We start from the raw sequence: 15,082 nt of genomic DNA on the forward strand, positions 1-15,082 counted from the left end.
CGCTCTCCGCTTTCTCATTTTGCTTCTCAGGTAGTTGTGGGAGACAAAGTCATCCTGAACCCTGTCAATGCCGGGCAGCCGCTGCACGCCAGCAACTACGAGCTTGCTGACAACGCCGGCTGCAAGGAGGTACGGGGAGGCTGGGCTGGGGCCAGGCTGCCTGTATGGGGTCTGGCTTTTGGGGCTTGCCTGGTTTTTTTTCCTTTTTCTTCCTTTTTTTCCTTGTCCCAGGAATCACGACCTCGCTCTCTTGCTCTTCAGGTGAACTCGGTCAATTGTAACACCAGCTGGAAAATCAACCTTTTTATGCAGTTCTGTGACCACATGGAGGAAGTGCTGAAAGGGGTAAGGAAGGAGGTTCAGCCGCTGCCGGCCACCCGGGACGTGGTGGGCTCTGGGCACCCGGCCCCGGTCCCCTGCAGGGGCAGGACGTGTGAACAGCCGTTTGGCTGTGTGACAAGGGTAGAGGAAAGAGATCCTGCCTTGAGGACCTTAATTTCTAGGAGAATTCATCACTTGGAGAACTTAACAGCAAGCTAGAGTTGGATATTTTAGTATCTCCTGGCAGCAGGTACCCAGGGGGGCATGAAATTACCCTCAGCCTTATTGTATTAAATTGGCTCTCAAGGACAATATGAGGCACACGTAGTGCCAGCAGCAGCTTCTAGCTGCGAGGACAATTTTCAGCTGTTTAGCTGTGCAGCAGGGCTGGCTGTTGCCTGGGAAAGGAACTTTCCCTGCAGAGCTATTGTTTGGGGCTGAGGTCCTCCAGGAAGCAGCTGGATGGATATTGATTGTAATGATCTTACAGACCCTCGTCCCCAGGGGCCTCACTTATCCCTGGCTTCCCGCATCCACTGTGTCCTCCTCCCCGGGGCGTTAATGCCTTAAACACATTGGTGAGCAGAGCCTCTGCCCGCTCCAGGGGTGTAAAATGATGGGTTTGCACCTACTTTACAACCTGGGGAGGGGAAGCAGAGAGAAGTGACTTGCATGAGTAAACGGAGTGATGGCATTGCAGAGTGCACGGTGCCCCGTGCCCATGCAAGGTGCCCTTCCCTGGGCTTAGAGGAGCATTTATGCTGCTAGAAGCAGGTTTTAGCCCAGCTCAGGTAGGTAGGACTGGAAAAGCTGATGGTGTCCTACGATGCCCAGGCTCCTGTGGTCCTGCCATGCTGTGGCTGGGAGCTGTGCTCTGCTCTGGACCACGTACACGGGGGATCCCATCGCTATGCAGGGTGGGGGGTTGCAGGAGGAGCTACGTCAGTCTGTAGGAGAGCCCCATCCCTGGGTCTCACCGCTGTGTCCCGGTGCCAGGGGGACGTGGTGAGGCTCTTCCACGCTGAGCAGGAGAAGTTTCTCACCTGCGACGAGTACAAAGGCAAGCTGCACGTCTTCCTCCGCACCACGCTGAGACAGTCGGCTACCTCGGCCACCAGCTCCAACGCCCTGTGGGAGGTGGAGGTGAGCGGGGAGGGGATGCAGCGCGTGTCCGTGGGCTTTTGGGGTACCTCTGTGGGTTGCTGCACTTTCACCGGGGGGTGTTGCTAGAAGCAGTGGTTATTTCTATACATTTCCACTTCTGGTAGCGCAACTGCCCTGGTGAAAGCCAGTGCAAGGCTCGAGCTCCATGAGAGCACTGGGAACCGGAGCTGCTGGTGTTTGGGCACCAGTGTCTGCCTGGGCTCTGCGCACTGAGTATATTTACTCATGGCCACCTCTGAGATAGGATGGAGCTCTTATCACCAGCGGGTTTGCCCGGGGTCAGCGGAGGCTGGGAGACAGGAACAGTGTCCCGGTTCCCCACAGCCCCGTGTGCCACCGGCTGAGCTCTCCTCTGCTTCTCGCAGGTGGTCCACCACGACCCATGCCGAGGGGGAGCCGGACACTGGAACGGCTTGTACCGATTCAAGCACCTCGCCACGGGCAACTACCTGGCAGCGGAGGTAAGGGGGCAAGAAAAGGGTCACAGAGACCTGCCCTGCCCTCGAGAGGCTGGTACCTTCCCTTATCCCTTGCAAAGGCAGTGCCCACCCACCCTTAGGCAGAGCAGCGATGCCCAGGATTGCCTCTGGCCCCACTCCAGTTTGCTTTCGGAGCCGTTCTGCCCTGGGCTCCTTCGTGGCTCCTTCTTGCTTGCAGGAGGCATTGGCACCGGGGCTGGGAGCATCATCATCATTTGCCCATTTGCAGGGCTAGGCTTTCCCCCTGAAATCCCCCACTCTGCAGTGCAGGGGTTCACTTGCCAAAATTGCTGTTCCTAGCTCCCTCCTCTTCTGGCCCAGGGAGGGCAGGATGGGGTGGCCAGGGCTTTCCTCTGTTTGCCTGTTCTGGGCCAAGGGACTGCACCAGCACAACCTCCTGGTAAGATGGAAGCGGGAGAGAATTCATCCTGCTGCGTTTAGCTCTTCCTGATCAGGTTTTGCCCATCCTCATCCTCTGGTCCACAGCAGCATCCAGGGCTGTCCTTGCCTGGGAAGGGTGTGGGCAAAATCTGGGCCTGGAAACATCATTTGCCAAATTTTTTTGCTCCTGTTTAAGGGCAGCTCAAGGCCTCCTGATAGAGGCACAAAGAGGTTTCCGCACTTAGATAATGTGGTTTGTATGACACAAATGAGCTGCCAGGACCAAGGGAAAGACTGTTACACCCTGCTGCCAGGGGAGCAGGGATGTACCGCGGGGGATCTTGATGCACCGTGTACCAAAGGTGCTCCTTAAGCTGGAGAATACAACCCAAGGCAGCCCCCAGGGCCCTTTCCACCACTGGCAGGATGGAAAATAGCAAATACTGGGGCTCTGAAATGGCTGCTTTAAACCAAAAGACACTCAGGTGACATCTTCTGCAGAGGAAAGAAGAACACAGAATGATCCCCATCCCAGGCTGGTGCTGCCCGGCTTGTGTTGCTCACTGAGACCTCAGCCTGGGGCTTCGAGGGATTTACAGCAAGAGCTCGTCTTGCTGCAACACAGAGCCCTGGGTCTGCTCACCAGGCTCACCGCGTCCCGCTCCTGGGGGACAGAGCGCTGTGCACTGGGTATGGGTCACGTCCTCCAGCCCCATCTGGGCAGGTTTCCTCTCTCTGCGATGTGATCGAGGAAGGCAGGAGTAGAGATAACACCCCGTCCTCAGGGTTTTGGAGGGACCGAGTGGGAGGACTGATAGCTGTCTTTCATCTCCCTCTTTAACTTTTCAGGAAAACCCAAGTTATAAAGGAGACGTGGCTGAGCCCAAAGCAGCGCCCACGGTGAGCTGTGTGCAGCATCGCTAGCAGAAATGCTGCTGCCGCTGCCTGAAATCACGCCGTCTCTTAGACTCTGCTTGAAAGCAGGGAAATGCCCCGAAACAGAGCCTGCCGCAGGGACAGTGCCCGTGCTGTGCCGCCGGGTCCCGCTTGGTGCCGAGGCTGCGGCCGGAGGCTGCGCCGCTGCCCAGCAGAGCATCCCTGCGCTGTAGAGTAGCATCCCTGTGTCCCGCTTGCGAGAGGACCCTGCCGAAATCTCTTGGAGGGGTCCCAGTGCATGTTGGATCCCCAGGCCACGGGGAAGCGCTGGTAGAAGAGAGATTTGGACTTTCAGGGGGTTTTTCTGTTTGCCGTTGGTGAGATACGGAGAAGGGGTGGCCTCGTAGCTCAGGTGCATCGTGCCGCGCTTGTGCTCTTGCAGCCCCTCGTGCGTCTCCTCGCTGCGAGGCTCAGCCCGGCATCCGAGCGAAAGCTTCTGCTCTGAGCGTAGCCGCTGCGTGTCTCCTCCGATGCCGTGTGTGCAGGGAGGCTGGGCTCGGCGGGGCGGCCGCCCCGCGCTGGGCTTAAAGCCGCTTTCCCTGATGCAGGGGGGCAGCGGCCGTGCCAGCCGCAGGAACACGGGGGAGAAGATCAAATACCGGCTGGTGGCTGTGCCCCACGGCAATGACATCGCCTCCCTCTTTGAGCTGGACCCTACCACGCTGCAGAAGACGGATTCCTTTGTCCCGCGGTATGTAAGCACGTGCCGCCACAGAGGGGTTGAAATAAAGAAGGGAGGCTTAATTGCGTGGTGTGAAACTTTGGCAAGTCTGTTCTTGGGGCTTTGCTGTGTGTTGGGGGAAATGGTGGGTGCTGGTGTGTCCGCGTGGGGATCGCTCGCCAGGACACTGTGCCGTTTGCAGGAACTCCTACGTGAGGCTGCGCCACCTCTGCACCAACACCTGGATCCAGAGCACCAACGTGCCCATTGACATCGATGAGGAGAGGCCCATTCGCCTCATGGTACGGCCACGCGCCCTCTTCCCGTGCGTGGATTTATCCCCTGCACCCCAATAGCTCTTAGCATGCTCCTTCCCACCCAGCAGCCGGGCTTTACCCAGGGACTGAAATATCCTGATGATCCAAAGGGGTGGCTGGACACCAGCCTAGAACCCACCCCAGTAATCTAGAGCCCATCCCAGTAACCTAGAGCCCACCCCAGTCCTTCCGATGGGGATGAACTGGGTCACCGACTTCACCCGGGTTGGTGGCAGATGGTGGGGACATGCTTGGCATTGCCCTGTCTGTGTGATGCTGTTTCCCCATTGCTTCCCAGCTGGGCACGTGTCCCACCAAAGAAGACAAAGAAGCTTTCGCCATCGTCTCCGTGCCCGTGTCTGAGATCCGAGACCTGGACTTTGCTAACGATGCCAGCTCGATGCTGGCCAACGTGGTGGAGAAGATGAACGAAGGTTTTCTCAGCCAGAATGACCGGAGGTAAAAAAGTAATTTCCCCTGGGAGATGGGGCCCCGCTGGGCTCCTCCAGGGACTCTCCAGCATCGCTGCAGGATGGGGCCCCTGCCTGGGTCTTGGTGCCAGCGCTGTCTTGCTTTCCTGCCCACAACCCAAATCCACGCCTGCTTCTCCCAGGAGTCTGGCGAGGAAACCAGATAACGCCGCAGCCCCGCTCTGGCCCCTCCTTTGCCGCTAGAAAAATATCCGAGGGGCTGAGAGATGGCCCCATGATAGGGGCAGCCGGGTTAGTCACGGTATTATTTTTAGGTGGGTGGGTTCTTGGTGCTTCCTGAGCAAACACAGATTCCCCGTGGGACTGAGCGAGCCGCTTCCGCCCTGCCAGCCCGCCCTGTGCGGGTCTTGCAAAGGTGACTAAGGGGGCAGAGGTGTTAAATCCAAAATACCCAGCATGAATCATAAGCAAGACCCCCTGGCATTTACCCCAGCACATATAGTTTCCTTAGGAACCATAGGGGCTGTAAAACCTCTTGCTTCAGGGCAGCTATTAACCTCGAGCAGGGAGGGCAGGATCAGCCAGCAGCTTCCCTGGCAGTCTTTTGAGCCCTGAACGTGGGCTCTTTGGTCTTCCAAAATGTGCCGGCATCATTGCAAGGAGCTGAGCCTGAGTGGGCTGCGTGGGGTGGGTGAGCAGCCCCCCCCAGCCCACTTGCACCATGCCCCTTTGCAGGTTCGTGATCCAGCTGCTGGAGGACTTGGTGTTTTTTGTCAGCGACGTCCCCAACAATGGCCAGAACGTGCTGGACATCGTGGTGACCAAGCCCAACCGGGAACGGCAGAAGCTGATGCGGGAGCAGAACATCTTGAAGCAGGTGAGTGGCCTTGGGGCCCTGCATCTGAGCAAGGCTGAGGTTCTGCGGAGATGTCCTGTTCTGCCCAGGACCACACTGGAGGCCAGGGATCTGGAAAACCCCATGGAGGAGGTGTAGCTGGTCTCCAGCTCATGCCCCAGTGGTGCACCAAGCCCTCTGGGCAAGCACGGCTGCTGTCCAGCCATGCGTGGGGGTGGTGGTGTGGAGGGGGACGCAGCACTTATCATCTCTGCTTTTGGGCAGATCTTTGGGATCCTGAAAGCCCCCTTCAAGGACAAAGGCGGGGAAGGGCCCCTAGTGCGGCTGGAAGAGCTGTCGGACCAGAAAAATGCTCCCTACCAGTACATGTTTCGGCTGTGCTACCGCGTGCTCCGGCACTCCCAGGAGGACTATCGCAAGAACCAGGTGCATGAAGGGGGGTGATGGGGGGAACCCCCATCCCACCACGTGTTGCAAAGCCCTGGGGGGTGCCGAGGTCTCGGCGGGGCAGGGGGGCATTGCCAGACTCCAACACCCAGCCATGTGCGCTCACCGCCTCTCTGCCTGCTCCAGGAGCACATTGCCAAGCAGTTTGGCATGATGCAGTCCCAGATTGGCTACGACATCCTCGCTGAGGACACCATCACGGCCCTGCTGCACAACAACCGCAAGCTGCTGGAGAAGCACATCACGAAGACGGAGGTGGAGACCTTCGTCAGCCTGGTGCGCAAGAACCGCGAGCCACGGTGCGTGTCCAGAAAGGCCCCGTCCTAAAGGGCTTTGTGCTGCGTAATGGGTGGGATGTGCCTCAACTAGAGGTGGAGAGAGCTCCTGTGGACCCCCCCTTTCACAGCAAGTTGTCTCTGCTCTGTAGGTTTTTGGACTACCTCTCGGACCTGTGCGTGTCCAACCACATTGCCATCCCTGTCACCCAGGAGCTGATCTGCAAATGCGTGCTGGACCCAAAGAACAGCGACATCCTCATCAAAACGGAGTGAGTAGCCAAGGGGAGAGGTTGTCCATGTTCAGGGTTTGGTGCCTGGCCTTGCCTTCCACCAGCTCCCGCGGTGCCCTGGTAAAACCCTCATCACCCCTTGAGGTGCAGCCACTCTGTGCCCATGGGAGCATCTCCAATTTTACCCCTTTTCTGTCCTAGGCTGAGGCCAGTGAAGGAGATGTCCCAGACCCATGAGTACCTGAGCATCGAGTACTCGGAGGAGGAGGTCTGGCTCACCTGGACGGATAAGAACAATGACCACCATGAGAAAAGCATCCGGCAGCTTGCGCAGGAGGCCCGGGCTGGCAATGCCCATGACGAGAACGTCCTCAGCTACTACAGGTGATGATCCTGCGGCATCTTCTCTCCAGGTGAGGGTGTAAGGGTTGCATGGCCTCACTCCCTCTCCCCCTCATCCCTGGGCAGGTACCAGCTGAAGCTCTTTGCCCGCATGTGCCTGGATCGCCAGTACTTGGCCATCAAGGAGATCTCCCAGCAGCTGGGTGTGGACCTGATCTTCCTCTGCATGGCAGATGAGATGCTGCCCTTCGATCTCCGGGCATCCTTCTGCCACCTCATGTTGCACGTGCACGTGGACAGGGACCCCCAGGAGCTGGTGATGCCTGTGAAATTTGCACGGCTCTGGACCGAGATCCCCACGGCCATCACGATCAAAGAGTGAGACACATTGGGGCTCGCAGCGGCTTTGAGGGACAGGGCAGGGGGTGGGATGGCAGATGTCATCTAGTGTAGGGACTGGCTTGGCTTTAGCAGGGACTGGGAGGGGGGTATTTGTGGAGTGACTTCAGCAGGTCTCAGCCTTCAGAAGGAAGTGGGCTCCATCAGTCAGGAGCATCGCTTTTGGCCGTGATGGCTCAGCAGCTGCCTGGACAGTGCTCCTTCCAGGCTCGGTGCGAGGATACTGGCTCCCATCCAGCGCACCCCCACCATGTCCCCTCGCAGCTACGACTCCAACCTCAACGTCTCACGCGATGACAAGAAGAACAAGTTTGCCAGCACCATGGAGTTTGTGGAGGACTACCTCAACAACGTGGTGAGCGAGGCCGTGCCCTTCGCCAACGAGGAGAAGAACAAGCTCACCTTTGAGGTGCGAGTCCTGCCGGTGTCACTGGCACATTGCAGGATGCAACACGGTTTGGCTGCGGCTGCCTCTGCAACGAGGGTAGCTGTGCCGGCATCCCTCTGCTCCACGTTTGTTTCTCCTGCTCAGCCCCAAGCACGGCGAGGTCTGGAGTTGCCTTGTCCTTCCCCAGGTCGTCAGCCTTGCCCACAACCTCATCTACTTCGGCTTCTACAGCTTCAGCGAGCTGCTGCGCCTGACACGGACACTGCTGGGCATCATCGACTGTGTCCAAAACCCCCAGCTGATGATGCAGGCCGTCTACAATGACGAGGTGACGGGTGAGTCCCTGCTCCAAAACCAGGCATGGTCCTGCACGAAGGTGTTTTCCATGGTCTGCCCAGTGCTTTCCAGTTTTGGCTGCGAGAAAACAAGCCGCTGATTTGCTGACATGGAAGCTTTGGCTGGGTCTGTACTGAGAGACAGGACGTGTTGAGCATTTGGCCATGCCAGAGAAATGGCCAGTCCCTCCTACTTGTTCTCTGATTAATATCTACAGCGTTTTCCAGTCTAAGTGGGTCCTTCCATTGGTCCTCTGCCACCTCCCTTTCCATCTGCATTAACTCTGCCCACTGTGGCTGCCTCTGTAGGGAAGAACGTGCGGAGGTCAATCCAGGGCGTTGGGCAGATGATGTCCACCATGGTGCTGAGCAGAAAACAGTCTATCTTCAGCCCCCCGAGCCTCAGTGCCGGGTCTGCCCCGGAGCAAGTGGACAGAGGGAGGAGCGTTGAGAATGAGAACATTGTCGTGATGGAGACCAAGCTGAAGATCCTGGAGATCTTGCAGGTTGGAGCCGGTGGGGATGGAGGAGCACTGTGGAGCTGTGGGTGGGACCTGTGGGATGGGGTGGTGTGGGGAAGACATGGTTTTCTGATGGCTGGCATGAAGAAGACACTTTTGCTTTCTTCTTCTTTACTGCTGCCAGTTCATCCTGAACGTGCGGCTGGACTACAGGATTTCCTACCTGCTTTCTGTCTTCAAGAAGGAGTTTGTGGAAGTCTACCCCATGCAGGACAGTGCAGCTGATGGGACAGCTCCAGCCTTTGACTCCACAAGTAACTCTTCCACTTTGCTCCTGGTACACCTTCAACTCAGCAAACCCCACAGGCTGGGGACACGCAGGCAGTGGAGGTGGCAGCTCCAGAAGCTCTCCACCCGCCGCTGCTGCTGGCAGGGAGCGTGGGGGGGATCGGAGTTTGTGCAGATGGGGTGAGGTGTCCTGTGTCCATCATGGATGCTCGGAGCAGAAGCCAGGGAGCTGGGGTGGTTCCTGCGGGTTTCTGCCAATGCACAGGGATCATGTTGGCTGCCCCTTTCATCTCCCTGTCCTCTCCCTTCAGCTGCAGCCATGAACCTGGACCGGATCGGCGAGCACGCAGAAGCCATGTTCGGTGTGGGGTGAGTCCTTGCCCCCTCCGGTGCGTAGTTAGCCTGGCCATAGGGCTCTTCCTCTCCTGTCCATACTGCTGAGGCTGAAAGCTGCAGGTGATGAGGAAGATGAGGCTCTAAAGGCTAATGTAGCTGTCCCCATCAGCCCCGAGGGGTGACTGAGTGCACGCAAGCTCCCATGTGGCTGCTAACACCAAGTGCTTTCATCCCGGCTTCAGGAAGACGAGCAGCATGTTAGAGGTGGATGACGAGGGAGGGAGGATGTTTCTGCGGGTGCTGATCCACCTGACAATGCACGACTACCCGCCGCTCATCTCCGGCTCCCTGCAACTCCTCTTCAAGCACTTCAGCCAGAGGCAGGAGGTCTTGCACACCTTCAAACAGGTAACCCCGGTGGGATGCTGCTCTGGAAAACCTCTAAGCCCACGCTTGGCTGTGGGCGCAGGACATGGGATGAGTCCTGGCCCCTTTGCTTGGGAGGGAGGTCTGGGAGAGGAGAGGAAGGGGGTTCGTGCCCCAAACTGGAGACCCCTGGAAATGTCGCGGCAGGTTCAGCTCCTGATCTCAGCCCAGGATGTCGAGAACTACAAGGTGATCAAGTCGGAGCTGGACAAACTCCGCACCATGGTGGAGAAATCGGAGCTCTGGGTGGACAAGAAGGGCAGCAGCAAAGGGGACAGCACGGTGGATGGGAACAAGAAGGAGAAGAAAGAGGTGAGAGCCCTGAGCAAGACCCTGGGAACCGGGCTAGGAGAAGAGTGGGAGGCAGAGGTGCAGCTCGCTTCAATCTAACGCCTCTCAATGGGCTGTGCACCCCTCTCCCTGGAAGAGGAGGGTCAGGGAGGGTCCTGCGGGGTGTAGTTATGCCCAAGGCTCTGCAGAAGCGCAGTGGGACCCTGGTGCTGTTTCTGTCCCCTTGCAGCATGCTGCCGACGAAGAGGTCATTGCTCCGGGAGAGAAGAGCAGCGAGAACTATCAGATAGTCAAGGGGGTAAGTGAGACCGAATTCTGTCCCCAGGGCTGTTCCTGGAGGCGCGGCCAGCGATGTCTGCCTGGCCTGGGCTCGTACGGGTGCACCAGCAAGAAGGAAAGGGTGAAATCATGGGGGGGATTTCCAAGCACTCCTGTGGCTCAGTAGAAGCAAGTCCAAGCCAGAGCTTGTTCCTGCCAGCTCGGCGCAAAGAGGAGCCCTGTTACATCCCCAGGGTTCACGAGTGAGCCTGGCACTGAGGGGGCTGGTGGGGAGAGAGTTGGTGACGGGTATGAGAGCTCTCTGCCTGGCACTGCAAGGAGGGATTCTGAGGGGGCTGCCAGGATTTGCGAGTGATGCAGGGAGCACCTGGGTTTATGGAGAGCACATCTGGATTGCAGGCAAGCCCCCAGTGCTGGTGGCCATCCCGATGGGTTCAGTTCCCCTCTGCCATGGTCCTTCTCTCCCCAGATCCTGGAGCGGCTGAATAAGATGTGCGGGGTCGGAGAGCAAGTGCGCAAGAAGCAGCAGCGCCTTCTGAAGAACATGGATGCCCACAAAGTGATGCTGGATCTGCTGCAGATCCCTTATGAGAAGGTAGGTGGGCAGAAGCTGGCTGGTCCTGAAGTGCCTAGGGCAAGGGGTGGGGGATGCAGGGACCCCCCTGCATGGCTGGGTCCTGCAGCTGAGAGGGCAGGAGGGGCAGCAGTCCGCTGCTGCTCTCCATCCCTTGCCTACTCCGGGTATTTCTCTTCTCTGCCCTTCACCAGGGTGATGCCAAGATGATGGAGATCCTGAAGTTCACCCACCAGTTCCTGCAGAAGTTTTGTGCCGGCAATCAGGAAAACCAGGCCCTGCTGCACAAACACCTCAACCTGTTCCTGACCCCAGGGGTAAGGAGAGGGGACCAAAGGGTGGTCACAGGCAGCAGCACTGGGAGAGACTTCAGTACCGCTCCTGGGGCTGAGAGCAAGAGTTACAAAAGCCAGGAGAGGACCCCAGGAGAGGAAGGGTCAGGGCAGGAGGGGAGGCTGTTCCTCACAGTCTGCTGGCCTCACTCTGCTCCCCTGGTCCCACAGCTTCTGGAGGCTGAGACGATGCAGCACATCTTCCTCAACAACTACCAGCTCTGCTCAGAGATCAACGAGACGGTGCCACAGCACTTCATCCACTGCGTGGCCACCCACGGCCGCCACGTGCAGTACCTCGACTTTCTGCACACCATCATCAAGGCCGAGGGCAAGTACGTCAAGAAGTGCCAGGACATGATCATGACCGAGGTGAGCACCTCTTCTCCCAGCCCACGGGGCATGAGCGTGGGGTGTAGCAGGGCATGGCTCCTGGGGGGTGTACGGTTGGCTTCTTCCTTGAGGAAGAGCCTTCCCGGCCATGCTGGCTTCTCCCTGGAGTAGGAAACATCTCCAGGAACTCAATGCAAGGTCCAAGAGCCAATAACCACTTTGGAGTCCCACAAGCTGTGATTTTTTTGATTCCACGGCAAATGCCTGGTTTTCCCTGTAAACGCACAGCCCCTTCACCGGCTGCCGCCTCTCATCGCTCAGCTGCAGAGGACATAATTTTCTGCCTTGTGAGGTTTCTGACTCTCCTCCTCCGGAGCAGTGACCACTTACCCTTCCCTGCAGCTCACCAATGCCGGGGATGATGTGGTGGTTTTCTACAACGACAAGGCTTCACTGGCCACCCTTCTGGAGATGATGACAGCGGCCAGGGATGGGGTGGAGGAGAACAGCCCGCTGATGTACCACATCTCGCTGGTGGACCTGCTGGCTGCCTGCGCAGAGGGCAAGAACGTCTACACAGAGATCAAGTGCACGTCCCTGCTGCCCTTGGAGGACGTGGTGCGGGTGGTGACACATGAGGATTGCATCACGGAGGTACGGGGTGCCCAGCGAGGAGGGTACCAGTGGTTTTTGCCCTGATTGCCTTCTCCTGACGGTGCCTGTGCCCTCCATCCCCGCCTCCCCTGGCAGGTGAAGATGGCCTACGTGAACTTCGTCAACCACTGCTACGTGGACACGGAGGTGGAGATGAAGGAGATCTACACCAGCAACCACATTTGGACTCTCTTTGAGAACTTTACCCTGGACATGGCCCGGGTGCGTGGGGAGGGTTGGGTGGGAGGGACACAGCAGCAAGAGCTGCTGCATCGGCTGGGGACGGGCTGGTGTCACAGAGGCTCCCTTGAAGCCTGGGGAGCCAGTCGTGGGGCACGGGCACCATGGGGACTTGCGTAGCAGCCACACTGCAGGCTGGGGAGCAGTCAGGGCTCTCTGGTGTAGACCCAGGAGCTGTGTCACCAGCCGCGTCCCTCGGCTCAGCAAGGTCCCAGCAGCGCTGCATGCCAGCAGCATCTGGCCAAGATGCATGCTCGCCTCATCCTGGTACCATCAGCATCCTCCCCTCTCCTCACAGATGTGCAAGAAGCGAGAGAAACGCCTGCCAGACCCTACACTGGAGAAGTACGTGCTGACGGTGGTGCTGGACACCATCAACGCATTCTTCAGCTCCCCCTTCTCCGAGAACAGCACCTCGCTGCAGGTAATGAGGTGCCGCATGGCCAGGCTTTGGCCGGGGAAGGAAAGGGGCTCACTGAGGCACCCCAAAGCAAGGTCTGGACACACCTTGCACTGATACATACCTGCCCGCTTTCTCCTGCAGACCCACCAGACCATCGTGGTGCAGCTTCTCCAGTCCACCACAAGGCTGCTGGAGTGCCCCTGGCTGCAGCAGCAGCACAAGAGCTCGGTGGAAGCCTGCATCCGCACGCTGGCCATGGTCGGTAAGGAGCCGCGCCAGAGCGATGCTCCCTTCCCCACCGACCAGGAGGATGCAGCCACCCTTGGCCGCCTCTGCTCCGGCAGCAAGCAAGAGCCATTGTCCCTACTGCGGGTCTTGGCAGGGTGCCCTGACGAGAGGCTGCCGGCCAGGAATGGGGAGGTTTGGCTCCGGGGTGTGCTTTTTCTGAGCTCCATCTCCGGATGCGACCAGGGTGGCACGGGGATAACTGAAGCCTGGGCTTGGCTGGGAGATCCCTGGTGTGTCCCTGCTGGTGAAGGGCCTGGAAACAAAGCCAGTATTTATGGTGGTTTTCCCTCGCCAGGACTTTGCCCTTAGCCTGCTTGTGGCTGCCTGGCTCGGGACAAGCGTTGTTAGCACTGAGTCACTGTGTGGAAAGGATTGCTCGGTGGTTAGACGCTGGGTGGGGATTTCCCTTTGTAATTGGAGGCAGGGTGCTTCTTACAACATCTCCATGCCGGGCTTTCCCAACCAAAAACTGGATGTGGTACCTCTTTCTGTCCTACGCTGGGCTGTGGGGGCTGTGGGCAATGCTGTGCTGCAATGGGGAGGGATGGATGGAAATACTCCACCACTCCACCCCTCTCTAGCCTGGAGGAGTTTACTCTTGTATTTAACCCAAATCTTCTCTGCTGCAAATGACGAGCTGGTGAAGGGGTGCCCAGCCCAAGGCAGTGTGGTAGGACCCAGCCGATGGGGTGAGCTGGGTCATGGCTGTCCCCAACCCTGGCTCCATCTCCTGTAGCCAAGAGCCGCTCCATCGCGCTGCCCATGGACCTGGATGCCCACGTCAGCTCCCTGCTCAACAGCAGCTCCACCAGCACCGTGCAGAGGAACACGTCCAGCTACAAGACGGCCACGCGGACCTTCCCCCGCGTCTCCACCACCCCCAACCAGTGGGATTACAAGAACATCATAGAGAAGCTGCAGGTACGGGGCAAGGGGGGAGGTGGTGGCATGGAGCAGTGCATGATAGCAAGAAGGTGTTGGTGTTGCAGGGGTCCCTCTCCCGTGCTCGCGTCTCCTAGGCATGCACCGACCCTAAAGGTGTGTGCTGTGGCTTGTAGGACATCATCAACGCCCTGGAGGATCGCTTGAAACCACTGGTGGAGGCTGAGCTGTCTGTCCTAGTGGATGTCCTCCACCGGCCAGAGCTGCTTTTCATGGAGGGGACGGAGGCATTTCAGCGATGCGAGAGCGGAGGTTTCCTGTCCAAGTGAGGATGCCTTGCAATTACCCAGGGATTGCTGGGAGTTCTGAGAAGGGCTGGTGACCTTCATCCTTTGTGGGTTGTGCATCTCGGTGTGCACCTGCAGCCTGGAGGGATGTTGGGGACGGTTCCCTCAGGGACCCCCTTGTCCCTCTCGGTTGTGTGACGGTGGCTCTGCCGTGCCAGGCTGGTGCAGCACACCAAGGACCTCATGGAAACGGAGGAGAAGCTGTGCATCAAGGTGCTGAGGACGCTGCAGCAGATGCTGGTGAAGAGGAACAAATATGGCGAGAGGGTGAGCACCATGATCCCATAGCATGTCCTCAGCCCTGCTGCTTGTCTGTGCAGCCCTCGCTTCCCAGGCTGGCAGTGCCCTCCCCGCTGCAGCCCAAAGGTGCTCAGCCTCGTTTCACTCTAGCGCTGACCCTGGCTTTGGGAGATTCGTGACGTTTATTTGTCTTGGCAGGGCAACCTGCTGCGGAAAATGCTCCTGAACAATTACCTGCAGAACAAGAAGTCCAGCTCCAAAGGGGAAATCGTGGATGCGGCTGGGGGAGGTGAGTGCCCCTCTCCTGCACCTTCCCTGTCTCTCTGCGCTGCTCTCACACACCTCGAATTCCCGGCTCCCGAGATGTGATGGGATCAGGTCTGTAGCTGGTTGCCATGCCCCCACCTCCATGGGAGTAAAGGATTTGGGGTGTTGAAGGGATGGGACTGAGATGCTCCTGGCAGTGATTTATTTATTCTCCTGCACTACCACAGCATCACATCCGTCGGTGTCCTCCCATGCAGGCCAAGACCAGGACTGGTCCGCTATCGCTGCTGTCCAGTGCCGGCTGGACCGAGAAGGGGCCACCAAGTTGGTGGCTGACCTCATCATGAACACCAAGAACGAGAAGATCTTCCAAGAGAGCATCCTGCTTGCCATCCGGCTGCTGGACGGAGGCAACACCGAGATCCAGGTGCTGAGCCCCGGCTGCACGTTGGGCACCAGTCCCAGGGGGACTGGGC

The 15,082-nt window shown here is 58.5% G+C and overlaps 1 protein-coding gene across 1 annotated transcript in view; it reads left to right on the top strand.

Moving 5' to 3' along the window:
• The window catches only part of ITPR3 (inositol 1,4,5-trisphosphate receptor type 3), a 43,419-nt gene that overhangs the window by 16,479 nt on the left and 11,858 nt on the right, over window positions 1–15,082 (top strand). The window contains exons 6-39 of the mRNA XM_075054595.1: window positions 31–129; window positions 262–345; window positions 1,318–1,464; window positions 1,851–1,946; window positions 3,195–3,245; window positions 3,830–3,972; window positions 4,145–4,244; window positions 4,558–4,718; window positions 5,426–5,567; window positions 5,811–5,972; window positions 6,120–6,292; window positions 6,421–6,540; window positions 6,703–6,885; window positions 6,970–7,221; window positions 7,507–7,651; window positions 7,818–7,965; window positions 8,275–8,471; window positions 8,611–8,740; window positions 9,026–9,083; window positions 9,293–9,458; window positions 9,624–9,788; window positions 9,997–10,065; window positions 10,516–10,641; window positions 10,815–10,937; window positions 11,124–11,324; window positions 11,688–11,939; window positions 12,036–12,161; window positions 12,478–12,603; window positions 12,724–12,844; window positions 13,607–13,791; window positions 13,929–14,077; window positions 14,258–14,366; window positions 14,538–14,628; window positions 14,864–15,033. Coding sequence (XP_074910696.1) covers window positions 31–129; window positions 262–345; window positions 1,318–1,464; window positions 1,851–1,946; window positions 3,195–3,245; window positions 3,830–3,972; window positions 4,145–4,244; window positions 4,558–4,718; window positions 5,426–5,567; window positions 5,811–5,972; window positions 6,120–6,292; window positions 6,421–6,540; window positions 6,703–6,885; window positions 6,970–7,221; window positions 7,507–7,651; window positions 7,818–7,965; window positions 8,275–8,471; window positions 8,611–8,740; window positions 9,026–9,083; window positions 9,293–9,458; window positions 9,624–9,788; window positions 9,997–10,065; window positions 10,516–10,641; window positions 10,815–10,937; window positions 11,124–11,324; window positions 11,688–11,939; window positions 12,036–12,161; window positions 12,478–12,603; window positions 12,724–12,844; window positions 13,607–13,791; window positions 13,929–14,077; window positions 14,258–14,366; window positions 14,538–14,628; window positions 14,864–15,033 — 4,770 coding nt within the window. The remainder of the gene's footprint in view (window positions 1–30; window positions 130–261; window positions 346–1,317; window positions 1,465–1,850; window positions 1,947–3,194; window positions 3,246–3,829; window positions 3,973–4,144; window positions 4,245–4,557; window positions 4,719–5,425; window positions 5,568–5,810; window positions 5,973–6,119; window positions 6,293–6,420; window positions 6,541–6,702; window positions 6,886–6,969; window positions 7,222–7,506; window positions 7,652–7,817; window positions 7,966–8,274; window positions 8,472–8,610; window positions 8,741–9,025; window positions 9,084–9,292; window positions 9,459–9,623; window positions 9,789–9,996; window positions 10,066–10,515; window positions 10,642–10,814; window positions 10,938–11,123; window positions 11,325–11,687; window positions 11,940–12,035; window positions 12,162–12,477; window positions 12,604–12,723; window positions 12,845–13,606; window positions 13,792–13,928; window positions 14,078–14,257; window positions 14,367–14,537; window positions 14,629–14,863; window positions 15,034–15,082) is intronic.

The sequence above is a fragment of the Buteo buteo genome, chromosome 23, assembly GCF_964188355.1.
Source record: "Buteo buteo chromosome 23, bButBut1.hap1.1, whole genome shotgun sequence".
Classification (NCBI taxonomy): domain Eukaryota; kingdom Metazoa; phylum Chordata; class Aves; order Accipitriformes; family Accipitridae; genus Buteo; species Buteo buteo.